The sequence below is a fragment of the Biomphalaria glabrata genome, chromosome 14, assembly GCF_947242115.1.
Source record: "Biomphalaria glabrata chromosome 14, xgBioGlab47.1, whole genome shotgun sequence".
In the NCBI taxonomy this organism is placed as follows: Eukaryota; Metazoa; Mollusca; class Gastropoda; family Planorbidae; genus Biomphalaria; species Biomphalaria glabrata.
The window spans coordinates 26,495,910-26,520,291 of NC_074724.1; the positions used below are offsets into that span (position 1 = coordinate 26,495,910).

The 24,382-nt window shown below is 34.1% G+C and overlaps 1 protein-coding gene across 13 annotated transcripts in view; it reads right to left on the reverse strand.

Moving 5' to 3' along the window:
• Positions 1–24,382, reverse strand: part of LOC106071327 (uncharacterized) — a 60,889-nt gene continuing 36,507 nt past the window's right edge. For 6 of the 13 annotated variants that reach the window (XM_056010242.1, XM_056010232.1, XM_056010241.1 and 3 more), the window contains 2 exons: positions 19,944–20,084; positions 12,846–19,516 (listed from right to left, as the gene is read on the reverse strand). In XM_056010242.1, the coding sequence (XP_055866217.1) occupies positions 19,467–19,516; positions 19,944–20,084 (191 nt within the window). In that variant the 3' untranslated portion in view covers positions 12,846–19,466. Of the gene's footprint in view, positions 194–2,521; positions 2,624–4,446; positions 4,525–12,251; positions 12,271–12,845; positions 19,517–19,943; positions 20,085–24,382 lie in introns of those variants that run through there. The other 7 variants (XM_013231409.2, XM_056010240.1, XM_056010233.1 and 4 more) reach the window with 6 other exon arrangements.

A 24,382-nucleotide genomic window follows, 5' to 3' on the forward strand; every position in this document is an offset into this window, starting at 1 on the left:
TTCCGCTTTAAGTTTTTTATTTTGCATTTAATAGTTATAAAAAAACATTGAAGAATCACTCTTAGACTTAGCGATCAATGAGGCAGATTATATAATGTTGAATTTGTCTGTGGACCACTGTTTCAATGGGTGTCGTGTCGCCAGCACAAGGAATGTCAGTTAATCATCTGAGCTAGGTGGACTCAGTGTCGTCCTAAAACGTAGACCAACATTTAGTAGTTAATGCTACTCGTGAAACTAATGAAACAACAACTTTAAGGGAATTCTAGAAATTGCATTATTCCTTCAAAGTTATTGATAACGTGAATCCTTACATTGTGAATACAATTTTTTTTTTAATCATTATTACAAAACATGTCGCCGGAAGGAGTATGCCCTTTCGTGGGCCGAACTTGTCAGCGGGCCATTGTTTGCCCATCACTGATCAAGACTAAAAATAATAAATCTGTGCAATTATAGGAATTGAATTCGAACTCGAAGGTTAAAGCCTCCTCAAGCCAATACATGAAACACTGTGCCAACGAAGTGTTTACAAACTTTGAAGGCGTCGTAGTTATCTAGTATTATGTTTAATTCCTTTAGCCACGACCTAGTTATCTACACAAAGTATAGAGGGACTCGTTTAACTTTTGCTACCTTGTCTGTCCAGTATAAATTGTCTCCCTCGTTCGATACCAAACAAAATAATGAAGACACGTTCCCCTTTCTGACCTTGTGGTCTATAGGGCAGATACGTCGTCTGTTTTTGTGGCCTACTGTTAACGAGGGTGTCATGTGGCCAGCACAACGACCAACGCTTTTACTTTTCCCCAACTAATATCAGGACTCAGACGCGCCCAAAGATCCAGAAATTAAAAATTCCAGTCTTCATTAGGATCGAACCCGGAACTTCCGGTTCAGAAGCCAAGCGCTTTACCACTCAGCCATCGCGCCTCCTAATTGTTAAATAATGTTATAAACTTTTCATCATGCAGACAGAGTGATTTGATATAAGCGTTATGGGTACATGTGGTTACAGTTTAATCAAACAAGAAAAGGAAATTTACCTAATCTACAATAAAAAGGACATAGAAAATTTTGCTTTAATCTAGATTATGAAATGTTTTAATATGATCAATCCTTTTTCTGTTGATTTCCAGAGAAACTTTAAACATTATAACGGCATTGTTTATTATAATTAAACTAACTATATAATTTAGAATATGTAAAAAAAATATGTGAAAGAGTTTAAATTTAACAGTATGATATTAGTAAAAAAAAACATTGCGTCAGCCTGCTACAAGTCAGGGACCACGAGGACACAACTTGAGAACAAAGTTTCGAGATAAGGTAGTTAATTAATGTTATCGTACATATTATGAAAAAAGTATTTATAATTGTTTTCAACATTTACGCAATGTGAAACTTTTGCTGATCATGAAAAACGATACACTTTGAGATTGTTATTTTAAAATTGGGGCTTGATTGATCAGATTTGTGAAAACTAGACTACGTCTAAACCAAATAAAAAAAAAAAATTTTTAAAGACACAACCTTTTTTGGCAACTTAACGAGCGATTGGTTTTCTCTTAAAAATTAATAAATGCTAGATTTAAAAACATTTTTTACCCCACCCCGTCCCCTTTCTTCACATGAAAATTCCGGGTTAAGCGAATGTATATAACTAGTATGCCTTTTAATATTCCAATGATAAGCATTTAGATCTAGCCTAAAAGTTTTCATGAACATTAATATTAAATTGCTAAACTATTTAATTTGGAAATTTCCTTTCCAAACCGATGTAACATCTAGTCCTAGATTTCATCTCTAGCAAAATTTACATTTATTTATTTGTTACTTTAAAAAAGTATTAAGGTCAAACTAGAGTTTTCCACATGTGACCAACGATCTAGTCTTTCTTTTTTTTTCAGCGATACACATCAGTTGTTAAATTTCTAGGAAAATATTTAGATCCATTTTTAAGAACAGCTGAACGCCCATATCCATGAAGGAGGGACTTAAATAGAGATATTGTAAAAATACCTGACTGCAGAGCTAGAGAGGAGGAATTGGAATTGAGATGCGAAAGAAGGATCATAGGTATCACATTTAAAGACTGCATCTGAAACCAAGGGATTAGAGATTATTGCAGCAATAGGACCCCCACGATGACCTACTAACTATTGAAAAAAAAACACAATCTAAACATCTATGGCCATATTACAAGGTCTTTGGGACTCGCAAAGATCTTCCTCTAGGGAACACTACCAGGAAAAAAAAGAGGCAGACAAAGAAAGCGATGAGAAGACAACATAAAAGAATACACGTGCCTGCCATTGAAGAGGTTCTATCTAATGCAAAAGACAGAAAGTAATGAAGAAAGACGGTCGACAAATCTTGCAGGTGCCTGAACTAAGGAAACAGGTAAAGGTAAAATTTGAAAAAAAAAGAGAAGATCCATCATGATCTAAACAAATTCCAAATCTGTAAGTGTTAGAGAATAGAACCTTTGAAATCAGGAACTCGTGGTTGGGTGGCTCACCTGACAAACTCACCTGATAAAAATCCATCGTGCTTAATACTTTATCATAACAGTTTTCTTTCAAGGTATGTTTTTATAGCCTATGTTGTACTGCATTGACACCTATATAGATATACAAAAAATATACAAAAAAGGTAAAATTTAATTATATTTTAAGCAGCCCCAGAAAAGAGAATAAACGCTATTAGTTTTGTGTGGTTTGTCTGTCCGTCCGTTCGCCCGTCCGTCCCGTCTAGATCTCGTAAACAAGAAGAGATATTGAAAATCCGACATTATATTTTAGACCTTTCAAAGTTCTGATGCAACGGCTACATATTTTTTTTTTCTGAAAGGGAAAAGTTTAATTTTTAAAATGAACTATGCAGGCAGATTTTTTTAAATAAAAATCTACCATGTTTACAATTATTCATTATATATAGTAACAAATACGGGAGGCTATTTAGTAAGGGAGTTGACTATTTACCATATTTCACACAGATTTATGCAAACAGTTTTATATTTTTGCAATTTTTTTTTATGTATTGCTAAGTTAGGTAAGTTCTGTCATACTAACTACTACATTTGCAAAAGAAATGTTCTCTTTTTAAAGAGAAAAAAATTTATTCAATATGCATATAAGTAGAATATAATTTTAAACAACAATTATTAACTAGTTTTTCATATTATCGTGTTAACTGCAGCGCTCTCCACCATACGTAGAACACTAAACTAAATAAATTTTTACGGACATTTTTATTTTGAGGCTTGGAATAATTAGATCAATTATATAATCATTATATGACAACAGTTAGGCCAGGTTCACACCTATTTTCACCTTCACTTTCATCTATTCCTTTTTCTGCTGTACCATTGGTGCACCACGTAAGATCGTTCAACTTTCTTTCTCCTTATTTCTCTGTCATTTGCCTTTCAATGAATCTCACTCTGGTATTTTTTTTTCTGAAAATATTGAAACCTACCTTTTTACATGCCTGGGTGGACCACTTCGGGGACCAATTTTGAGTTTGTGTTTCCACACAAACTGTCTTTGTAATCTTATTTTATTTTAGAAATATACTTTATATAGGAATGTTGAATAGATAGGTTTTTTAGTTTTTTCATCCTAAATAAATTCGCCTGCACATTTAATAAAAATTAACACAATGAGATTAATTCTTATTTTTGCTTGTGTAAAGCCTGTTTTCCATCCTTCTGAAGCATGTTTAGTGTGTTCTGGTCTAACTTCTTTTCTGGACACGGAAAGGGGAGCTCAAGTCATATTTAAAATATAAACTTCTTGTCTTTTTTTTAAATTTGAACTTGACCCCCACTCAAATAACCAAGTAATTATTTGCCACGTATCCACATATCACAAATGGAAAAAAAAAACTATTGAATTAAAGTATAAACACTATTGCCCTTTCAGATATGCTAAAATTGGATAAAAAAACTATTCCTTAAATGTATTGGATATACATTTTTTTTAAAATATTACTAACTATCGTGTTAAGTAGTATACATGCAAATATTTCTTTAAACATTCTTCTGAGCCACTCAGAAATTTGATCTTTCTTTTAGTAGTTTCTCATTTCGCTAATTTACAAATAGTAGGCTAAATATGATTTTTTGTGTAATGCTAAAAGTGAGCTTAAACTCACTATATTGTGAATAGTCATAAAACAGCGATAAACACTGTGAAGCTATATTATCATTTCTATTTGTTCTAGCAAGACAATGAAAAGCAATTAGCTATATTTTTTATATAGAGTAAGTCGTGTGTGCAAAAATTTTCCAAAACAACAATATTGGCAGCAGAATAAGGTACAGGTTAGTTAGAAGAGCTCCCTCAGTCTAGACATCATTCTCTGTGTCCCTTTTAACCACCTACCCCATTACCAAATTTAATGCTTATTAGTGAGATATTAGAGCTATAAGTAACAACTTACTAAAAAAATTGTCATCATTTGTTGGCGTAGAAAACAGGAGGTGAAGAAATTAGTCTTTACAATACTTCAGTAGTTTCACTTTTAGGGTGATAAAACAATTTGCAGAATAGAAAAAAGATTAAAGGTACAACATAAAAACATTAATTATGATATTATAAACCATATGTGCATATGACACATATATTTATATTGTGTAGCTAACTTAAATCTCATTATTCTGTTTTTCCATAACATAACCAGTGATTGGGCTAGAAAAGATACAAAAAAAAAAAAGGGCTGACTGACATTTTCACAATGTTAAGCTATTTGTCTCAGACAAAAGCTGATCAAAAACATTGTGCCAAGCTGTTCATGTGATTGACAATTATCATATCTTCTTCTTTTATTTTTAAACACTCTGTATTTCACAATGTTCAATAAATATAAAAAAAAAAATTATATTTTATATTTGCTAATTGAGACTTCTTAGACATTGTTAGGCTTAAATGTATTAGGCATGTTTATTAATAATGCACCCTTACCAACTTTAAATAACATGTCAAAAACCAACTTATTCACATATTGACATATCAAGACTAATCTATACACTTATTTTTAGGGAAAATTATGTTACCATAAGCTATGCCAACTAGAATATAAACTAAAAAAAATATCTCTAGGAGAGTCTTAACTGATTTTCTGTACTCTAATATCTACAAATCACTGCAATTCTAAGTCATGTCTTCTGAAGTTCAACAGGACTGCATTTTTTATAAACATATAATTTCACATAGATGAACGCCATACAACATCTATAAGAAAACTACTCATTCTACTTGTTACTTTTAAAATGGTCATGCATGTTTGCTGTGGCATGCGGCCCTCTGCCACTTTGCAACCTCAAGAAGTATCAAAATAATGTTAAATTATTAATTTAGCACTAATTTTCAGGTAAAATATTTACTGTTAGAAAAAAGTAAAACGTAACATTTTGGAAAATTTATTTAAATCACATCATAAATAAGCCAATATGTTAGAGTTATAGAAAAATTATCAATGATTATTATTGTAATTCTATTTTATTTGAGTGACAACTAGGCCCCCTGTATATTAAGTTTAATCAGTATTGTCTGCGGTCACAAGACAATTTACACTAGTTTACTGACAATTTAATTTCTTAGAATGATAAAGAATCAGTTACCACAGCAACAACTGTTTAAAAGGCAATTTCTTCATTACAGTGCCTAAAGAGTACACTGTCAAAATAACATTACGCTAAAAGGCGTATGATGCTTAGAAATATAAATGATATTTTAAAATCTGCTAATTTCTTTATTCCACAAGAAGCATTATGTGCAGAATAATTACAGTTCCATGTGCTAAGACTAGTTTCAGTCGTTATCAATTTTATTTGTGGATGCCAAGAAAAGAATTAACAAAGCATGTGTACTTCTGCCATCATCATTGACATTGGCATAGATGAATGTCAGTCAACCGACTATAAATCTGAGCTTTCAAGAGGAAGGTACCTTTCTCTTGAATTTGAAAAGACCTATTTTCTGGACGTGAGACTGTTAGTTGAGGATGACTGCGGCGCATTCGACTTTGTTTGCAACGTGACTGCATGTGAACCTAAACCTTCCTTGAGAGCCGTCTGTCGGGAGGGTCTGCTGAAACAGCATGTTTGATCAACGGCTGTGTTGAAGAAAACATTACACGACATTAACTCATTGTGTGTCAAACGGCCACGTAGTCGTCTGAACAACAGCCTGGTCAACTGGAGATAGAGTAAGCGGCACCATAGGAAAACAGTGCAGATGGCTTAGTGTGGAACACTCTTCCTACCGTCTGTGACTCCCACAAATCGCCTTCCACCTGAACTGTCAAACTTTCTTTGCACTGTTTATTTTCGGGACGAAAAGTGCTAAGAATTGGGCAGTGTTATAACCTTGCCATGCACACACCATCCAAAATAGTGCAGCAGAAGGTTCGCACTATTAGAGACTAGACTAGGTCGGATGTTGACAGTAGAAGGAAGAGATTACGATTTCCACCCAAATGGAGAGCTTACGAAGATGCTGTGCTTAAGGCAGATGTCTTATGTGTTAGTCATGTCCTCGTGTAAATAAACATATATGTCTCGTTGGGTTGCCTCCCTTACGTTATTACAATATATATATGGTTTCAAATGTTGTAATGGCCAGGGCTCTCAATGGGGGATAAGCTCCCATTGTCTATAAAAAATAGCCTCTGACAACTAAGTCCAGCACCTGGCCTGCTGGTGTGGCTTATATATTAAGCCCGGCAAAACTTCTGTTACTAACAGGTGAAGGGGTGAAAGCGGATACCTGGCGCCATAAAACAGTTAGCTTCGGGCAGATGGAGCTCGTCAGCCTAGTTGGGCAATTCATCCAGGAGAGGGGTACTCTAAGTTCAAACCCCCGCTGCCTTGCGGTACTGAGGCTTCAAAAGACAACCTTTAGGAAAAATCAGAAGTGAAGCCCCTTAGGCGTTTAGATTATCAGCTATGAAATTCCCACCGGCAGCTTCTGCAACTGAGTTGGTGCCAAATGTAACGCGATGCATTCTTTTGGATCACATCGGAAAGGTCGAGAGAGGGATCATGACGCATATGCTACCCATGACCCGTTTATCTAAGGCCCAGAAATGCGCCCCGGAGAGGAAACTCTGGTGCTGCTGCAAAGCGGCTAAAATAACACGGGAGACAAAAGTTCAGGGTTATAAGTCCAACTTGATTGGCGTAATGCATGGACGCCACGGGTTGTCTCTGACCATGGGAGAGGTCTTCGCGCCTCACTGATCAGCTACCGCCCGCCTCAACCTGGGCAACCCCCAGTCAGTTAGGTGCTGATCCGCCACAGCCTAATAGGTGCTTAGAGCTTAGTTTAAAACGACAAGTAGGCTGGAAAATTGCAACATAAAACAAAAGAAGAAAAATTAAACTAAAAAAGAAAATCCCTGTCATGCGACTGGCTGCATTGAATGTCAGTACAATGTGTCCTGGTCTCACTGATGATCTTAGGCAGATCATTGACTCAAGCAAGAAAGCAGTCATAAACCACGAGCTGAAAAAGCTACATATTGACATTGCAGTCCTACAAAAACCCCAACTGGCCGAAAACGGCATGCTCCTCGAGGTTTACACTTTCTTTTGGAAAGGTAAAGCACAGGATTAGAATCGAATACATGGTGTGGGCTTTACTGACAAGAACAGTCTACTTCCCATAATAGTCCTTCCAATTGGTGGTTCGGAACGGCTACTAAGCATAAGTTTGATGGCAGCATCTAATTAGTGCCTATGCCCCCACACTATGTTCGCTTCAGGAGAACAAAGACAAGTTCTATGAAGACCTCAAAGAAGCCATTGCGAACATTCTTCAAAATAGAGCATTGATCTTGCTAGGTGACTTCAATGCCAAAGAAGGATCAGATCACACTACCTGGCCAGACTACCTTGGGTTTTTTTGGAATCTGAAGGATGGATGAGAATTCTTCACATACCATAAGCTCTGTATTTATATATATATATATATATGTGTGTGGGTATATATATATATATATATATATATATATATATATATATATATATATATGAAAGGCTAGTCTTCGAGTCCGAAGATTAATGATAAATGCAGAATTCTTGCAGTGTTTGTAAGCTCATATCTCTGTGAATAACTAGATCCCATGATAATCCCATGATAAGTCAAGATATATAATGTAACATCCGGTAAAGATTAGCTCTTCCAACTCTTTAGCCACTGAGATTACAAGAACACCTGGCTAGAGGTCAAGCGTGACGTGCGCTCAGGGTCTAGACATAGGGGAAGGGACAGTCTGGCTGCCTCGTAAGACGAATAGAGCTAAGGATGCCTCGCATCTTTCATTAGTAAGTTCAATCTGCGTTGTATAGTTAGTAGATGTTTGTATTCATATATTTCATACCATCAACAAATCAATAGGCTTATTTTTTAAAGGCCACAAACCGATTCAGGTCTAACCATGATACTTATAGTGACTAAATAAATAACGTAACTAATACCAGTAATAACTAGTAGTTAATGACACGCTTTAATTATTACAAATATGGTTATTAAATCAAACACAAAAGTAAGATTCGAAGTTAACACGTTAGAAAAAGTAGTTCAACAGTAATATTTATTTACAAAATAATGCCTAACGCTAATTTAATATAATAATAATATGCACATCCTATAAAAGTTAAAGCATTAAAGTAAAGCGAAATGAAATGAATGTATATGACCATTAGCCATTGCTAATTTGTCCAGCGACTCTGAACAATCTTTGCGTAGTTCAGAGCCTTACTTGACATTTCTCTTCAAGTAAACAAACTTAGTGTCATCTGGTGACTTCTAGACAGGGTCAATATGCCGGTACAAAGAGAAAGAAAATCAAAACCCAACTACAGGGTTAAACAGACTAAAGTGTTTTGATAAGCCGTTGATGTAGAATAGACTAATGTGTTTGATCAACAGTTTGCTATTACTCAGTATTGCAGATGGATTGAGACACAAGGGCATCGTGTTCTCCTCGTGCCTACACTTTCAATCAGAGAATCACTTTGTTCAATTAACACTTACATACAATGCAGGTCAGTGAGATCAAATCAATACAAGGGGAATTATCATAGTACACAAAAGAAGGGGATAAACATAAACAAGAATAAAAGATAGTGGTCAGCAATCATGACGTCGGCCACATACAATGGAATGTAGAGAGTGCCAGTTCAAGGGACACAACTCTTGACTACGCAAAATAGACAAGAGGAGGTAACCTAGTAATCTCTCCTAACTGCAGTCTCAATTCATTAGAAGGATCATCTAGGCGATCAGCCGATCAAAAAAAGGAGTAAAATAAAATGTACAAATATACATAAGGTTACCTAAAGGATCAATTGACGCAATGTAGAGATAATAATATTAACAAATGGAAGACATACATTAATGCAATTAAATATGTACGCATGAAAAAAATTATGCTTCCTACTTACGCAAATGAGGAATACACAGAGTTCACATGTTTAATAGATTTGAAATAAGCTAAGTCCAAATTACAAATCCAGCAATGAACAAAATCTTACCACCAGGTCCAAGTGAGAAAAAACAACAGTAAGGGCGCAAAAGGAATGGAATCTGTAAATGAACGCCCCTCAACGTTCTAAATAAATGTCACGACTGCTCGCAATTGGAGAAGTTTGAGTCTTATAATGCCACTTGGACGGAAACAGGAATTGGGAAACATGCGATAGATCCCATGATAATCCCATGATAAGTCAAGATATATAATGTAACATCCGGTAAAGATTAGCTCTTCCAACTCTTTAGCCACTGAGATTACAAGAACACCTGGCTAGAGGTCAAGCGTGACGTGCGCTCAGGGTCTAGACATAGGGGAAGGGACAGTCTGGCTGCCTCGTGAGACGAATAGAGCTAAGGATGCCTCGCATCTTTCATTAGTAAGTTCAATCTGCGTTGTATAGTTAGTAGATGTTTGTATTCATATATTTCATACCATCAACAAATCAATAGGCTTATTTTTTAAAGGCCACAAACCGATTCAGGTCTAACCATGATACTTATAGTGACTAAATAAATAACGTAACTAATACCAGTAATAACTAGTAGTTAATGACACGCTTTAATTATTACAAATATGGTTATTAAATCAAACACAAAAGTAAGATTCGAAGTTAACACGTTAGAAAAAGTAGTTCAACAGTAATATTTATTTACAAAATAATGCCTAACGCTAATTTAATATAATAATAATATGCACATCCTATAAAAGTTAAAGCATTAAAGTAAAGCGAAATGAAATGAATGTATATGACCATTAGCCATTGCTAATTTGTCCAGCGACTCTGAACAATCTTTGCGTAGTTCAGAGCCTTACTTGACATTTCTCTTCAAGTAAACAAACTTAGTGTCATCTGGTGACTTCTAGACAGGGTCAATATGCCGGTACAAAGAGAAAGAAAATCAAAACCCAACTACAGGGTTAAACAGACTAAAGTGTTTTGATAAGCCGTTGATGTAGAATAGACTAATGTGTTTGATCAACAGTTTGCTATTACTCAGTATTGCAGATGGATTGAGACACAAGGGCATCGTGTTCTCCTCGTGCCTACACTTTCAATCAGAGAATCACTTTGTTCAATTAACACTTACATACAATGCAGGTCAGTGAGATCAAATCAATACAAGGGGAATTATCATAGTACACAAAAGAAGGGGATAAACATAAACAAGAATAAAAGATAGTGGTCAGCAATCATGACGTCGGCCACATACAATGGAATGTAGAGAGTGCCAGTTCAAGGGACACAACTCTTGACTACGCAAAATAGACAAGAGGAGGTAACCTAGTAATCTCTCCTAACTGCAGTCTCAATTCATTAGAAGGATCATCTAGGCGATCAGCCGATCAAAAAAAGGAGTAAAATAAAATGTACAAATATACATAAGGTTACCTAAAGGATCAATTTACGCAATGTAGAGATAATAATATTAACAAATGGAAGACATACATTAATGCAATTAAATATGTACGCATGAAAAAAATTATGCTTCCTACTTACGCAAATGAGGAATACACAGAGTTCACATGTTTAATAGATTTGAAATAAGCTAAGTCCAAATTACAAATCCAGCAATGAACAAAATCTTACCACCAGGTCCAAGTGAGAAAAAACAACAGTAAGGGCGCAAAAGGAATGGAATCTGTAAATGAACGCCCCTCAACGTTCTAAATAAATGTCACGACTGCTCGCAATTGGAGAAGTTTGAGTCTTATAATGCCACTTGGACGGAAACAGGAATTGGGAAACATGCGATAGATCCCATGATAATCCCATGATAAGTCAAGATATATAATGTAACATCCGGTAAAGATTAGCTCTTCCAACTCTTTAGCCACTGAGATTACAAGAACACCTGGCTAGAGGTCAAGCGTGACGTGCGCTCAGGGTCTAGACATAGGGGAAGGGACAGTGTGGCTGCCTCGCAAGACGAAAAGAGCTAAGGATGCCTCGCAAGATGAAAAGAGCTAAGGATGCCTCGCAAGACGAAAAGAGCTAAGGATGCCTCGCGCTAGTGTTAAAGTCCACCAGATTGACAGACTTGACTCTAGACTAGAATGATGGAGGTTTTCCTAGATGGGCAAACTGGTGAGTAGCAAATGTGGTTTGACAATTGTTGTGAAAAAAAAAGGGAAGATAAGCCAAGGAACATGACAACGTGGTAGCCAATATGGTAGATTAAATCTTGCGAAAAGATGAAAAGGTGGGGTTTGTTAATAAAATTGGACTTAAAACGGCAAAATAATAAGGACGAAATAAATGAATAATAATTAATGCTGTGACCAAATTGAGTGACACTGTCAGCAAGCTTTTGGTCTGTGACAATAGAGAGCACTAATTATTCCTTTAAAGGATAGGTGTTACTAAAATTGTCAAAGCTATTAATTGCTAACATGAAAAATAGGTCATAATAATGTAGAATGATCTAATTCCAAAATATAAATGAAATAGACATATAACACTGATATAAGGAAATATTCAAGAAAATCATAAGTTGTTAAAAGAACTTAAAAAAATATTCTACGTTACGCACCATTAAAAGTCAAATTAAACAAAAAAATTTGTTTTTAATATTTGTGATTATTTTTTTTTTAATATTTTGTCATTTCTGGTCTTTGAGCATTATTAAAAAGGGTTCAATTAATTTATTACAGAAACAAATCATCTTTTCAAAAAGAAAAAACTATAATTTGCTAATAAAAATACTTACACTTGTATGCTAGTACTTGCTAAATAAAAGTGAAATAAAAAAGAGCTATGTAGAGAGTATTAAAATAAAACATATTGACACTTTTAAATTTAATAAGAGAGTGCTTCAATATCTCAATCTATTTAGGAAAGTTGAGTATGAGATACATCAGCCTTTTATAGTCTAATCTCATTGCATTAAAATCCTTTAATTTAAATTTTTAGAACTCACCTTTCTTTAAATTGAATAAATTATTAAATTGGTTTTGTAAAAAAAAAATGAGCGATAATGACCAGTGTTACAAATAGAATGAGGTTGCTTGTAAGAGTACCCAAGATTACATAATAATGGGGATTACTTCTAAAAGAGCACCCTATTCTACATAACAAATTTTTGGTCAATTAATTTACCCATTAGCGGGTATAGCTAAAAATGCTCAATTAGAATTATAGCTAGATTTAGGTAATTTAGATCAACAGATCAGCGTTAAAGGTATGCTGGCACATTGGTCCAGAGGTCCATAAATCCCTACTTATACTGCCTAGGTTATAAAGTATAACCTCCAGTGTTACAATTAAACTAATGTATGCAACACAAGACTTAACAAACTCGCAGTAAAACATATATACAAAGTTTATTTACATGAGTAAAATAAATGTGTAAATAAATGGCCATCAACTCACAAGCCTTCTCAACACAAAATAAACAAAAGGAACACTCAAAAATAGTATGGCACACTGCCCTAGTCATATATACACTATCGTCACTTTCTGGAAATCACACATCAGTGTAGCAAAATGAAGGTCATAGGCCTCAGGTCAAAACATGACCATTTTGGCCACTCTGGGGTTACAGGCTTCAGGCTGACACAGCCACTTTTAGCCAAAAAAAAAAATAAACAAAAGGGTCATGATGCACTTCAGGGAAATCTATGAGCCGACAAGCTTCATAGACTCCCACCTATAGACATCCGTTCGGTAAAGCCTATCTGATGATTCAATACAGGTTGAATCCCTCAGAGACAAGGCTAGAAAAATATGTCACGTTTGGAGTACCCGAGGATGCAGAACATCAGGGTAAAACATACTGCCTGGAAATCATTTGAGGCTATATCTACTAATTAATTCATTATATACAAGATTACAAAGAGAGTTTGTGTTACACAAACTCAGAGGCGGCCCCCGTCGAAGTCGGATCCCTGTCGGATCTGCATATTCGCAAATAATATTCAAGAGGTGATTTAATTTTGATGTAAAATGTTTTACACGTTTCGGATGTTCCTTCAGAGTTGAAGATAATTACTTCCTAGTCCAAACCTCCAGCAGGACGACGGGGGATGGGAGCGGGCAGGGTTTGAACCCTGGGCCATCCATAAATCTGAACGACAGTCCAGCGCGCAAACCGCACGACCAGGCAGCCATCCGATGGTCAAAAGTAATAATGTTTCAAAGATTCATTTGCCGTAAATTTAAATTTAAATTTAATAAAAAAATAGTAGATTAGTTTTAGTATATTAAAACATTACAATATTGATCAAAACGTTTGGAAATGAAAATCTACACTTTTTTTTTACACTTTAAGTTTAGAAATTGAAATTCTACACCTTAATCTAGTCTATTTTAGTCTAAACTAGATCTAGAAATTCTAGATCTAGACTCTAAAATAATTTTAATTAGAATATAAATCCAGATCTAGATATACTGTAATAAAAATCTAGATCTAGTTTAAAAAATCTAGATTAGATCTAAATCAAGATATCATTCCTTTTTTAAACGCGAGTCACATAACGAGGCTTAATAAACATTACTATACCGAGTTCTTTTTTCATTTCATTTGAAGAATTAATTCCATATAACGTCAGAGGAAAAAAAACACTACGTCACACGGCCTAGCAAGAATAAAAATCGCCTTCATCTATAAGAGCCATTTATCGAGTGTTCATAGACTTTGGTGCACCGAGTGCGTTCTTTAAGCATTTCATTTAAAGAATTCATTCCATATGACGTCAAAGGAAAAAAAACACTACGTCACACGGCCTAGCTAGAATAAAAATCGCCTTCATCATTACGAGCCTTTTATCGAGTGTTCATAGACATTGGTGCACCGAGTGCGTTCTTTTAGCATTTCATTTAAAGAATTCATTCCATATGACGTCAAAGGAAAAAAAAACACTACGTCACAAGGCCTAGCTAGACTAAAAATCACCTTTATCAACACGAGCCATTTCTCGAGTGTTCATAGACATTGGTGCACCGAGTGCGTTATTTTAGCATTTCATTTAAAGAATTCATTCCATGTGACGTCAAAGGAAAAAAAACACTACGTCACACGGCTTAGTTAGACTAAAATATGTTTTCATTAATACAAGCAATTTTTTCGAGGGTTAATAGACATTGGTGCACCGAGTGCGTTCTTTTAACATTACATTTAAAGAGTCCTTTCATATGACGTCAAAGAAAAAAAATTCCATTACCTCACAATAGGCTAGTACCGGTACCATAAAAAAATGTCTTTATTTACACGAGATATTTAACGAGGGTTCATAGACATTGGTGCACTGAGTTCTAATAGATATTATTTAAAAAGGATCAAAGCCACATTGTTTTTGCGTTTTGTCTGTCAGTCGGTCTGTCCGTTATCTTGATATAAAAAAAAACAACTAAAAAATATTAAAAATTGATTAACCTTTATTTTACGTTTCAAAACATCGCAATAATTTTTAGGTATGAACACAATTGAAAAGTTTATATAATAGATTGTTCCGGATGTTTGTATAAATAGTAAAAGAAAAAGAGAATTTCAGATAAATGTAATACCGTTAATTAAATTTTTTGGATGGTCTCGTATAAAAATTAGATGTACTACAGCCACGTGGAGAGATTTTCATACCTTACTTTGGTGTTTGGATTCTGTTTTCCTTAAAAATCGGAACATAATATTAACGATAATTAGATTTTTTAATGTTTTAGGTAGAAAGTTAAATGTACTGTAAGAGAGTAGTGAGTTAAAATATTTTTCATAAAAATCCGTAAAAACATTATTTCGTAAATGAGAAGATTATTTGTTTATTAATTAGAAGAGGGAGTTCAAACGATTATTTGGCGTTAGTAGATTTTTAAATAAATTCGGAATTTTCTGGCGACGATTTGTAAGAAACAAAATCCGGAACTTTCTTTATCGATTACAAAACTTCTATGTTATGTTTTACAAGAAAATTAAATGTCTAAAAAGTAATTTTCAGTAATCAATGCTAGTAAATTACTTTTTTTAAAAGCCTTATGCGATTTCAAACAATCATTAGGCATAATTCATGTTTTATAAAACAATATCCGGAACATTTTTACAATTAATGAAATATAAGTCAGTATAGAGATTATGATTTAGCATTAATATGCTATTTACATAAAAAACGGAACAACATATTATTGATAATGTGTTTTTGCAACGTTTAAGCATGGAAATTGAATGTAATATAAGTTAGAAGAGCAAACAAACATTTGTTGGCGTTGATTAGTTTTGCACAAAAAAATCCGGAACAATCAATTTTAGATACTTAAAACTATTGAGATGTTATGGCAGGAACATTAAAGGGTAAATCAGATTTTCAATAGCTTTTAGAGTTCTAGTTTTTTAAATCTAATCGTGACGGACAGACCGACCAACAGACAAAACGCACAAAAATAAGCTTCTTTTATTCGGATGGGGGCACTAAACAAAAAATAAATAAAAACCGTTTTTTTTTAAAAAGTTTAAGGAATTGGTTTAGCACCTGATCATGTTGCGACGTTACGCTACTGCACGAAAATCGCTGCATAAAAAGTCCATTTAAAAAAATGTGCGTGATATTTACATACAAAGTGCATTATTAGCCTTTATAAACAAACAGAAATGTTTTCTTTTAATTTTAGCAGCTAGTTGACCAGAAAAAACGTCTTTAACTATTATTTGTATTTGTTGTAAACATTTCCTGTACATTTTAAAAATATATTTGACTTAGTGATACTGAAAATACACAAAAATTGTCCATCTTTGTTAGCATATTGTAACATTGCCTCCCTTACATTTACGTAATTGTTTTAGAATTGGTGTATTTTTATGAAAAAATCGCTTGCATAATTAATTTTATAAATTAAACGGTTTGCTTTTAGAAAACCAAAAGTAGCCGTTGCACCTAAACTTTTCAAGCCGGATTTAATGATGAAATAATATTTTTCATATCTCTTCTAGTTTTCGAGATCTGAGTGTGACAGACGGACAGACGGACAGACGGACAGACGGACATTTTGCACAAACCTAATAGCTGCTTTTTCCCCTTACGGGGGCCGCTAAAAATACAAAAATGACTAAAGATATATTTAGCCCAAAGATCTCCAGAGCAACATAAGACAGTATTTTAAAAAAGTTAGAGATTGTAAGAAACAAATAAAATATGGCCTTCATATTATTGTCCTAAAGAAAAATAAATCAAAGTTTTAATATAAACAGATAAGCCATCGAATGTTAAGAATACTTGTCAATAATAACCAATGCTAGACATTTGATCAATTAATTCTAAATTGTTTCGATTTTTAAAAAAAGAACTTAGAATAAATTAAAATTACTTTTTAGTGCGTTTTTATATTGCAATGGTTCTTTTGCAAAAGCAGAGGAACATATCTTTAAAAACATTATTTCTTTCTCTTCTAATTGACGAAACCATCATTAATTTGACCCCATTCTATCACTCAAATCGAGTATATTACCGTCGATGCTTAGAAATTCAGTTGTTCTTTCCTTTTCTTTCCTCCAAAATATTATTAATAGCTAAATTATAAGATTGATAAGTTTTCCTTTGTTAAAAAAATTCGGAGCTTTGACAATTCGTTTTCAATTGTTTTTTAAAGAATGGGGCTAAAAAAAAACTATATTTTTCGAATGTGACAAAATGAGCTCTAGACAATAATTTTATTTTATATGTTTCAAATATGTTAATTATTAAATTTTATGAATAAAATGAATAACTGTCAAATAAAAATACTTTCATTTCAATCTGTAAACTTGTCCACAGTCGGTAAGTTTTCACTTTTAAATTCAAAAATTAAAATATATATTAAATTTCGATTTTATAAACATTTTTCCTTTTATTAAAAGATATATCATTCTTATTTAATTCTAAACCAAATAAAAATGTGTATATTATAAACAAAAAAATTATTGCAGTTTAGTCATATCAGGGTAGGGAAATATAAATTTAAAAAAAGATAATTCCATTTTAATAAAACAGATATGGAGAGAAAGAGTTTAAAATACTTATTTTAAAGAAATTTTTAGACAACAAAATAAAAAAAAATCAAATCACTTAAGATATTAGTCCTTTGCATCATACGAGGAAAACATATAATATAGGTTAGTCGCTGAGAGATTCATGTAAAATTATGAATTTTCCTTAATATATTTTGACCTAAAGACTTAACACAACTTAGTACTTGTAAGAAAAATGCAGAGTATTAAGAAGGATTAAACAGATGGATAGCAGAAGTATCGTAGCAATGGATAGAAGCACTGCTTCAATGGTATAAGTCTCAAATAGCACCTGAAATGATTAAGCCATCTCCTGGCCTTTATGAGTGGCTCAGCTATAGGTTACCGCAGAACAGCTATCACTGACAGAAGAAAAGGCAAAATGTAAGCAACTGGCACCTAAACTATTAAGCTTTATGCATGAGCCTGGTCACCCACCAAAGAGAAGAAAAAAAAAATGAATCCAAACTTCTGCTACTATGCATCTAAACCTCAACTTGAGAAAAGAAAGGCTTCTGGAGTCAATAATGAGAAAAATCTTAAGCTGGTCAACTTTAAGAAGCTTGCAGTGCTGAAACTTGACAAAACCGAAATGTACCAACACCTACAGTTCCTTTGGAGAAAAGTAGTTCTTTAACAAATATGATAATTATAATATTTTAAATTCTTGTGCTCCATAAGGAACAATCTTGGGCCTTTAAGGCTGATAAACAATCACAAAAGCACATTTTACATGTGAAAAAAACACTGATAATAGAAACTATACTGAAACATAAGTACTGGATTAAAAGTTTAAAATGGTCTATGTAAAATTAAGTGCCATATAGATAGCAAAGTCTGAAAGGGGTAATTCATTTTTATCTGTAAAAAAAATAAAAAGAAGCTGACCTAAAACGAATTTAGTTATGCACATTGTAAAGCAACGTTTTAGCTCACTCAAGTTATCACTCAGGTACTAGCAGTTAAATATTTTATTTTCACATTTTAATCATCAATTTTCCTAACTCAGCCTATCAAGTGCTAAAAACACTACCACCACCCCTCCTATCCACCCACCCAAGAAATGATGTCGCATTCATCTTCCCTCTCTCGATACATGCCACGCTCGACTTGTGACAAGAGTACCCTCCCCTTTTACCCCTGCTCCTAATCACTAGACCAACGTGGACGTACGGTGGACTGAACCTGCCCCCCCCTTCCCTTCCCAACTCCAGGTAACGCTCTTCCCTGCTGACCCCCTCCTCGGGAGCGGCTGGTTACTCTAAAGGGCCAACTCAACTCAACTCAACGCCTCAGGCAAAGGTTTCCCTGATCGACTAGCACTGACCAGTGTCAAGACGTAATCTCCCTTTCTCTGGCCAAGCCCTAATCATCTCTCCCTTCACCTTTCTAGCCACCTGGGCAGGCAGTAAAAGACAAATGGACGCGAGCGGACCAGTTTCCTGGTCTCCGAGTTTGCGCCTTCACGCATTATCTATCCCGGGAAAAGTGTATCTCGATTAAACAGAGACTTCCTTTTCTCGATGATACCAGATTGTCTACATCAAATTGTTGGCTTATCGCCCACCACTCCTGCCCCCCCCCACACACACACCTTCTTTATCTTATCTGGACAAACTTCGCTGTCTGAGTCATTCTCGCTCGAAACCTGTTTTGGAGCGGAACGTTCTCTTCTTTTGAATTCTACACATTTTCATTCCCTTTTCTTTCACATTGAATTGCTGCTTTTATCTATAGATAATCTGCACTTGGTGACTTACCCACTCACTGCTGATACCAGATTTGCTGATACCAGCTCTGTAAATACCTCAGCCCTACTAATATATCACCAGCGTGCAAACAACAACGCTCGCCAAAGACCCGTCACTGGCTCGCTGACAGTAGCCGCAGCAGATCCCTGCCCCTACACACATTTGGACTGCACACTGCCTGGACAAGCCCCGCCAGCAGATAGCATCAGCACCAGCCACACCAGTCTCCTGACGGAAGCACTGGACACAGATAAGCTAAAAGAGAAAAGCCAAATGACACTTGGACTACTTGACTCCCAGCGTCTAATGATGATATATGTACATACTAGATCTCATCCCAGCCCTATGTAAATCATTTAACATTATCTCTTCCTTGTCCAATAAACGTTAAACATATATATATATATATATATATATATATATATATATATATATATATATATATATATATATATATATATAGTGTTTGTTGCCTGCATTTATAATGCTGTGCCTTGTATGTACATTTGTGCAATTGTTGGATCTCAAACTATAAAAACCCCAAGACACATTAAAACGGCCAACTTTTATACCCCCTTGTCACACACATAAATAAAACAAAAGAAATTGAATCGCAGGAAACTTTTTTCAGGACTGTAGATCTACATATTAAAACATCAATTAATTTTTTAAAAATTATTACCTTCAGGACTTTCGATTTGTTTGTTCTTTTGAATGACGAAAAAGTAGATAAGAACAACAATAATGACCAGTACGACTAATAAACCAAACACTCTGGTGCCAACATTAGAACCAGCACTATCTGGTCGGGATCCTGGTTTACCTGTTGTTGAATCAGTGGCCAAAAGAAAAAAGATTTAAGCTTAATACAAAGAATTCTTTGAAAAATCAATACTTCTTTTTTTTTTTCAATATTAATCAATATTTCCATGCTCAATTGATGTTGATATAGTAAAAGCTTAAAGCCTCAGCTTAGCCACCACTTTGTTAATTAGGAACTCTTTAGGTTTTGGGTGATCATTGGCATGGTTATCTTTTTCATAAGAAAAAAAAAAGTAATACGAAGAAATGTAAAATCACGGAAAGGCCGTTCTTACGCTAAATTTTAAAATCTAAATTTTTTTAATGTGTAAAAATGTTACGCAAGATGCATTTTTTTTTATAATTAATGTTGACACATATAGTACGGGATTGATGTTTACATTTATTAAATAACTTTTCTGTTGGTTCTAAAAATTGATTGTACATATTGATGGATATCAGACATTGTAGCCATATTTTCATATCCCTGAGCTTTTCAGATCACCACTTCCCATGCAATTTAAAATAGAACGCATTAGCTTGATTTTTATACATTTTGTCAAACTAGTTACGAAAGTACCATGCTGAAATAGATAAGGATTTCCTTTCTTGGGTTACTAAACATGTAAAGTTTTTATGTAATAGCTTATGGATGTTCTTTCAGTACTTGGTCACATGCAGATAATGTTTCACCATCTCAAGGAAATCCCAAATTACTCAAGAAATCGTCAATATGGTCACGATATTTCGGATTCTAGTAAGTAAGAAAAAATGTCATAGCAATAACTTTCCTGTTTTTTTTTTTTGTTTTATCTAAGTCGCGGTCCAATGTTTTCCATTTTTTAAAGCCTGAAGAATATTCTACTCTTGGAGGTTTTTACAACACTTACCAAGAATCAAATAAAGAGGTTTAATGAGCATTACTATACCAAGTTGCTTAAGCATTTCATTTAAAGAATTAACTTTATATAAAGACAAAAATAAAACAAAAATCCACCAAGTCACACGGCCTACTTAGACTTAAAAAAAATGTCTTACAAGCAATACGAGCAAGTTGTCGAGGATTCATAAACATTTGTGCACCAAGTATTTTTTTAGCATTACATTTGAAAAAATTCATTCATATGATGTCAAAAAGAAAAAAATCCATTATGTCCCAATGAGCTAATACAAAAAAAAAATGTAATTAACACGAGAGAACTATCGAGCTTTCTTTGAAATTGGTGCACTGAGTTCTAAAAGAATTCATTTAAAAAGGATTGAAGCCGCATTTTTGTGCGTTTCTTCTGTCAGTCTTCTATAAATTAATATAAAAAGCAACAAACTAAATTCTATTGAAAATCCCTCCGAAACATCGCAATAGTTTTAAGTTTGTATAATAGATTGTTCCAGATGTTTGTTAATATAGTGAGAGAATAAGATAAATCTAATACCGTTAATTAAAATTTGGGATGAACTCGTGTGAAATTATATGTACCATAGCATTGTGGGGAGATTTTCATATCATACTTTGGTGTTGGGAAGTTTTTTTCCTTAAAAATCGAAACACAATATTAATGATAATTAGATTTTTTAAAGGTTTTAGATAGAAAACTTAAATGTAGTGTCTGTCAGTCTGTTCATCTGTCCGTCCGTCCCGTCTAGATCTCGTAAACTAGAAAAGATAATGAAAATACGACATCACAATATTTTAGACCATTCAAAGTTGTGATGCAACGGCTACTTTTTTCTTTTCTGAAAGCGAAAAACTTTTTTAAAATCACTTATGCAAGCATTTTTTTCATAAAAATAACAACTTTTACAAATATTAACTATTAAACACTTAAACACTTGAGGCTCTTTATTAGGGGAGACGATCGTTTTCCATATTTTTAACACATTTATGCAAACGGTTGTAGATTTTTTGTCAAAAAGTTTTGTTTTTTATATTTGTATTGTTAAGTTATGTAAGTTATGTTATACTAAGTACTATATTTACACACAAACAAATGTTTATAATTTTTTTAAAGGAAAAAACTATTTAGTATGCATTATAAGTTAGACATAATTTAAAACGAATAGTAATCTTGTAAACTACAAGCTATACCTTTTTTTTTTATAGGCAGTTGGGATTGACGGCAAGTAAAAGCGTGAAACTGGTGTTGGGGTTAGGGTTAGGGTTAGGAGAAACAACGTGACGCATTATTGAAATAAAAAAAACGTGATTTTGCCGAGACGTTGAGTTGATCTAGACGGTCTCTGTCTATGAGCTCTTAAAAGCTTTTTGTGTATTTCTTGTGTATTCATTATTGGATTATTGTGTTTTTCTGTGTTATTCTATGGATTATTAGTGTGACGTGAGAAGCCCTTTTATTTAGGTATCCACTCTACACACTCCATAGTGTTTATATTCTAAATAATTTATTTTTTGTTCACTCGTGTATTCACTCTACACACTCCATAGTGTTTATATTCTAGATATTTCATTTTTTTATTCACTCGTTCATCTTTACTTCTATTTGATTTACTATTTGATTTACTATTTGATTAATTCATTTGAGTTTACATTTATTGACACAGTCATGTCAATAAAAACTTAATTGAGAAGAAAGACTTGGAAGGTGGCTTGGTCCACCCTTCTGGTACTCTGTTGCTCAAATTGATAGGGCAAGAGGCTATTAAGGCTTCAATGGCTAGCCTCATGACTGTTTTAAGTCTGTCTCCTGACAAAGTGGGTTCTCTCTATAGATTCGAGAATCCTTTCGTCTGGTTCTTAGTTCCCGATAGTCCAAGGGTGAGAACCCGTATTCTAGGAAAGACTTTTGGGACTGAAAGCACCCTCAAAGTTGAAGTTTCAACCATTGAGGATGAAAAGGTCAAAATAACACTGCATTGGGTGTAGATGCTTATAGGAAATTAGAGCCGAATGGCAAGGAAACTACATTAACACACAGGTCCTACCAGGTTGAAACCAGAATTGACCGTTTTTACATTCCCACGGACACCAACATACTAAGTGTGACACATTTAGGAGAAACCCTACATTACTCCGACCATAAAGGTGTACTTTTGGAACTTGGAAAAAAATAATAAAAGGAAAAAAAAAACAAAAGAATCCCATTGGAAGTTAAACAATAACCTTTTGAAAGACCCACTAATCCAAAGAGGAATAAACCAACTCCTGCTATCAACAGCACAAGACATAGAAAACGAATACAAATTAACCAAGACGTGGACAATAATAAAAAATTCAATCAAATAACAATTCAAAATCTTAGCAAGAATCAAACAAACAAAGAGGGTAAATGAAGAAAACAGAATAAAAAATCTGCTTACTCAAACGCAGGATGAAATTGAAAAAACAGACCTAACCACACAACTTGAAGAGTTATACAAACACAAATATAGAGGAGCCGAAATCAGATGCAAAAATACCCAAATATCAGAAGGGCCAAACAAATTATACTTGGCGCTAGAACAAAATACACAAAAAAAAAAATAGAATAATAACCAACATAACAGACAAAGAAGGAAAAAAAATACAGGAGAGTGACAAAATAATAGAAATTTTTACAAAACATTTCGTCAACATGTATAATGAAGAACAAACAGATACAGACGCACAAAATATACTTCTAAAACACTGTAAAACATTACCTCCATCAGAAAAACAAAACACAAATAAACCCTTTACATTAGAGGAGCTGAGGGCTGCTTAGGACACAACACAAAATAACAAATCCCCTGGCCCAGACGGTTTGACATATGAATTCTATAAAACTTTTTTCTCCCAAATAGGACCCCTACTACTAAGACTATACAATGACATGTTAGAAACAGGACAGACGCCTACAGACTAATCTTGCATACATCACACTATTACCAAAAAAAACTGAAAACAACACAACACCTAGTGACTTTAGACCCATTTTCCTTTTAAATGCTGACTATAAACTGCTGACCAAAATGATCTTTCTAAGAGTTAGGCCCCTTTTACCCCACCTACTATGACAAGACCAGTACTGTAGCAACCCGGAAAAAAATATAGACGAACTGAATCACTTTCTACGAGACATCATATATTACTTTAAAGACAAAGACTTGAAAGCAGCCCTCATGTCCATTGATCAAGAAAAAGCTTTCGACAGAATTGACCATGACTACTTATTCAAAATACTAGACAAGACAGACATAGACAAGACTTTGATAACATACATAAAGCTAGTCTACACCGATGCCACAAGTCAACTTATAATAAATCAAACACTAAGCAACAGGATTTCTATTAAAAGATCTGTTAGGCAAGGTTGTCCCCTATCCCCCTTTTTATACACCCTTTGC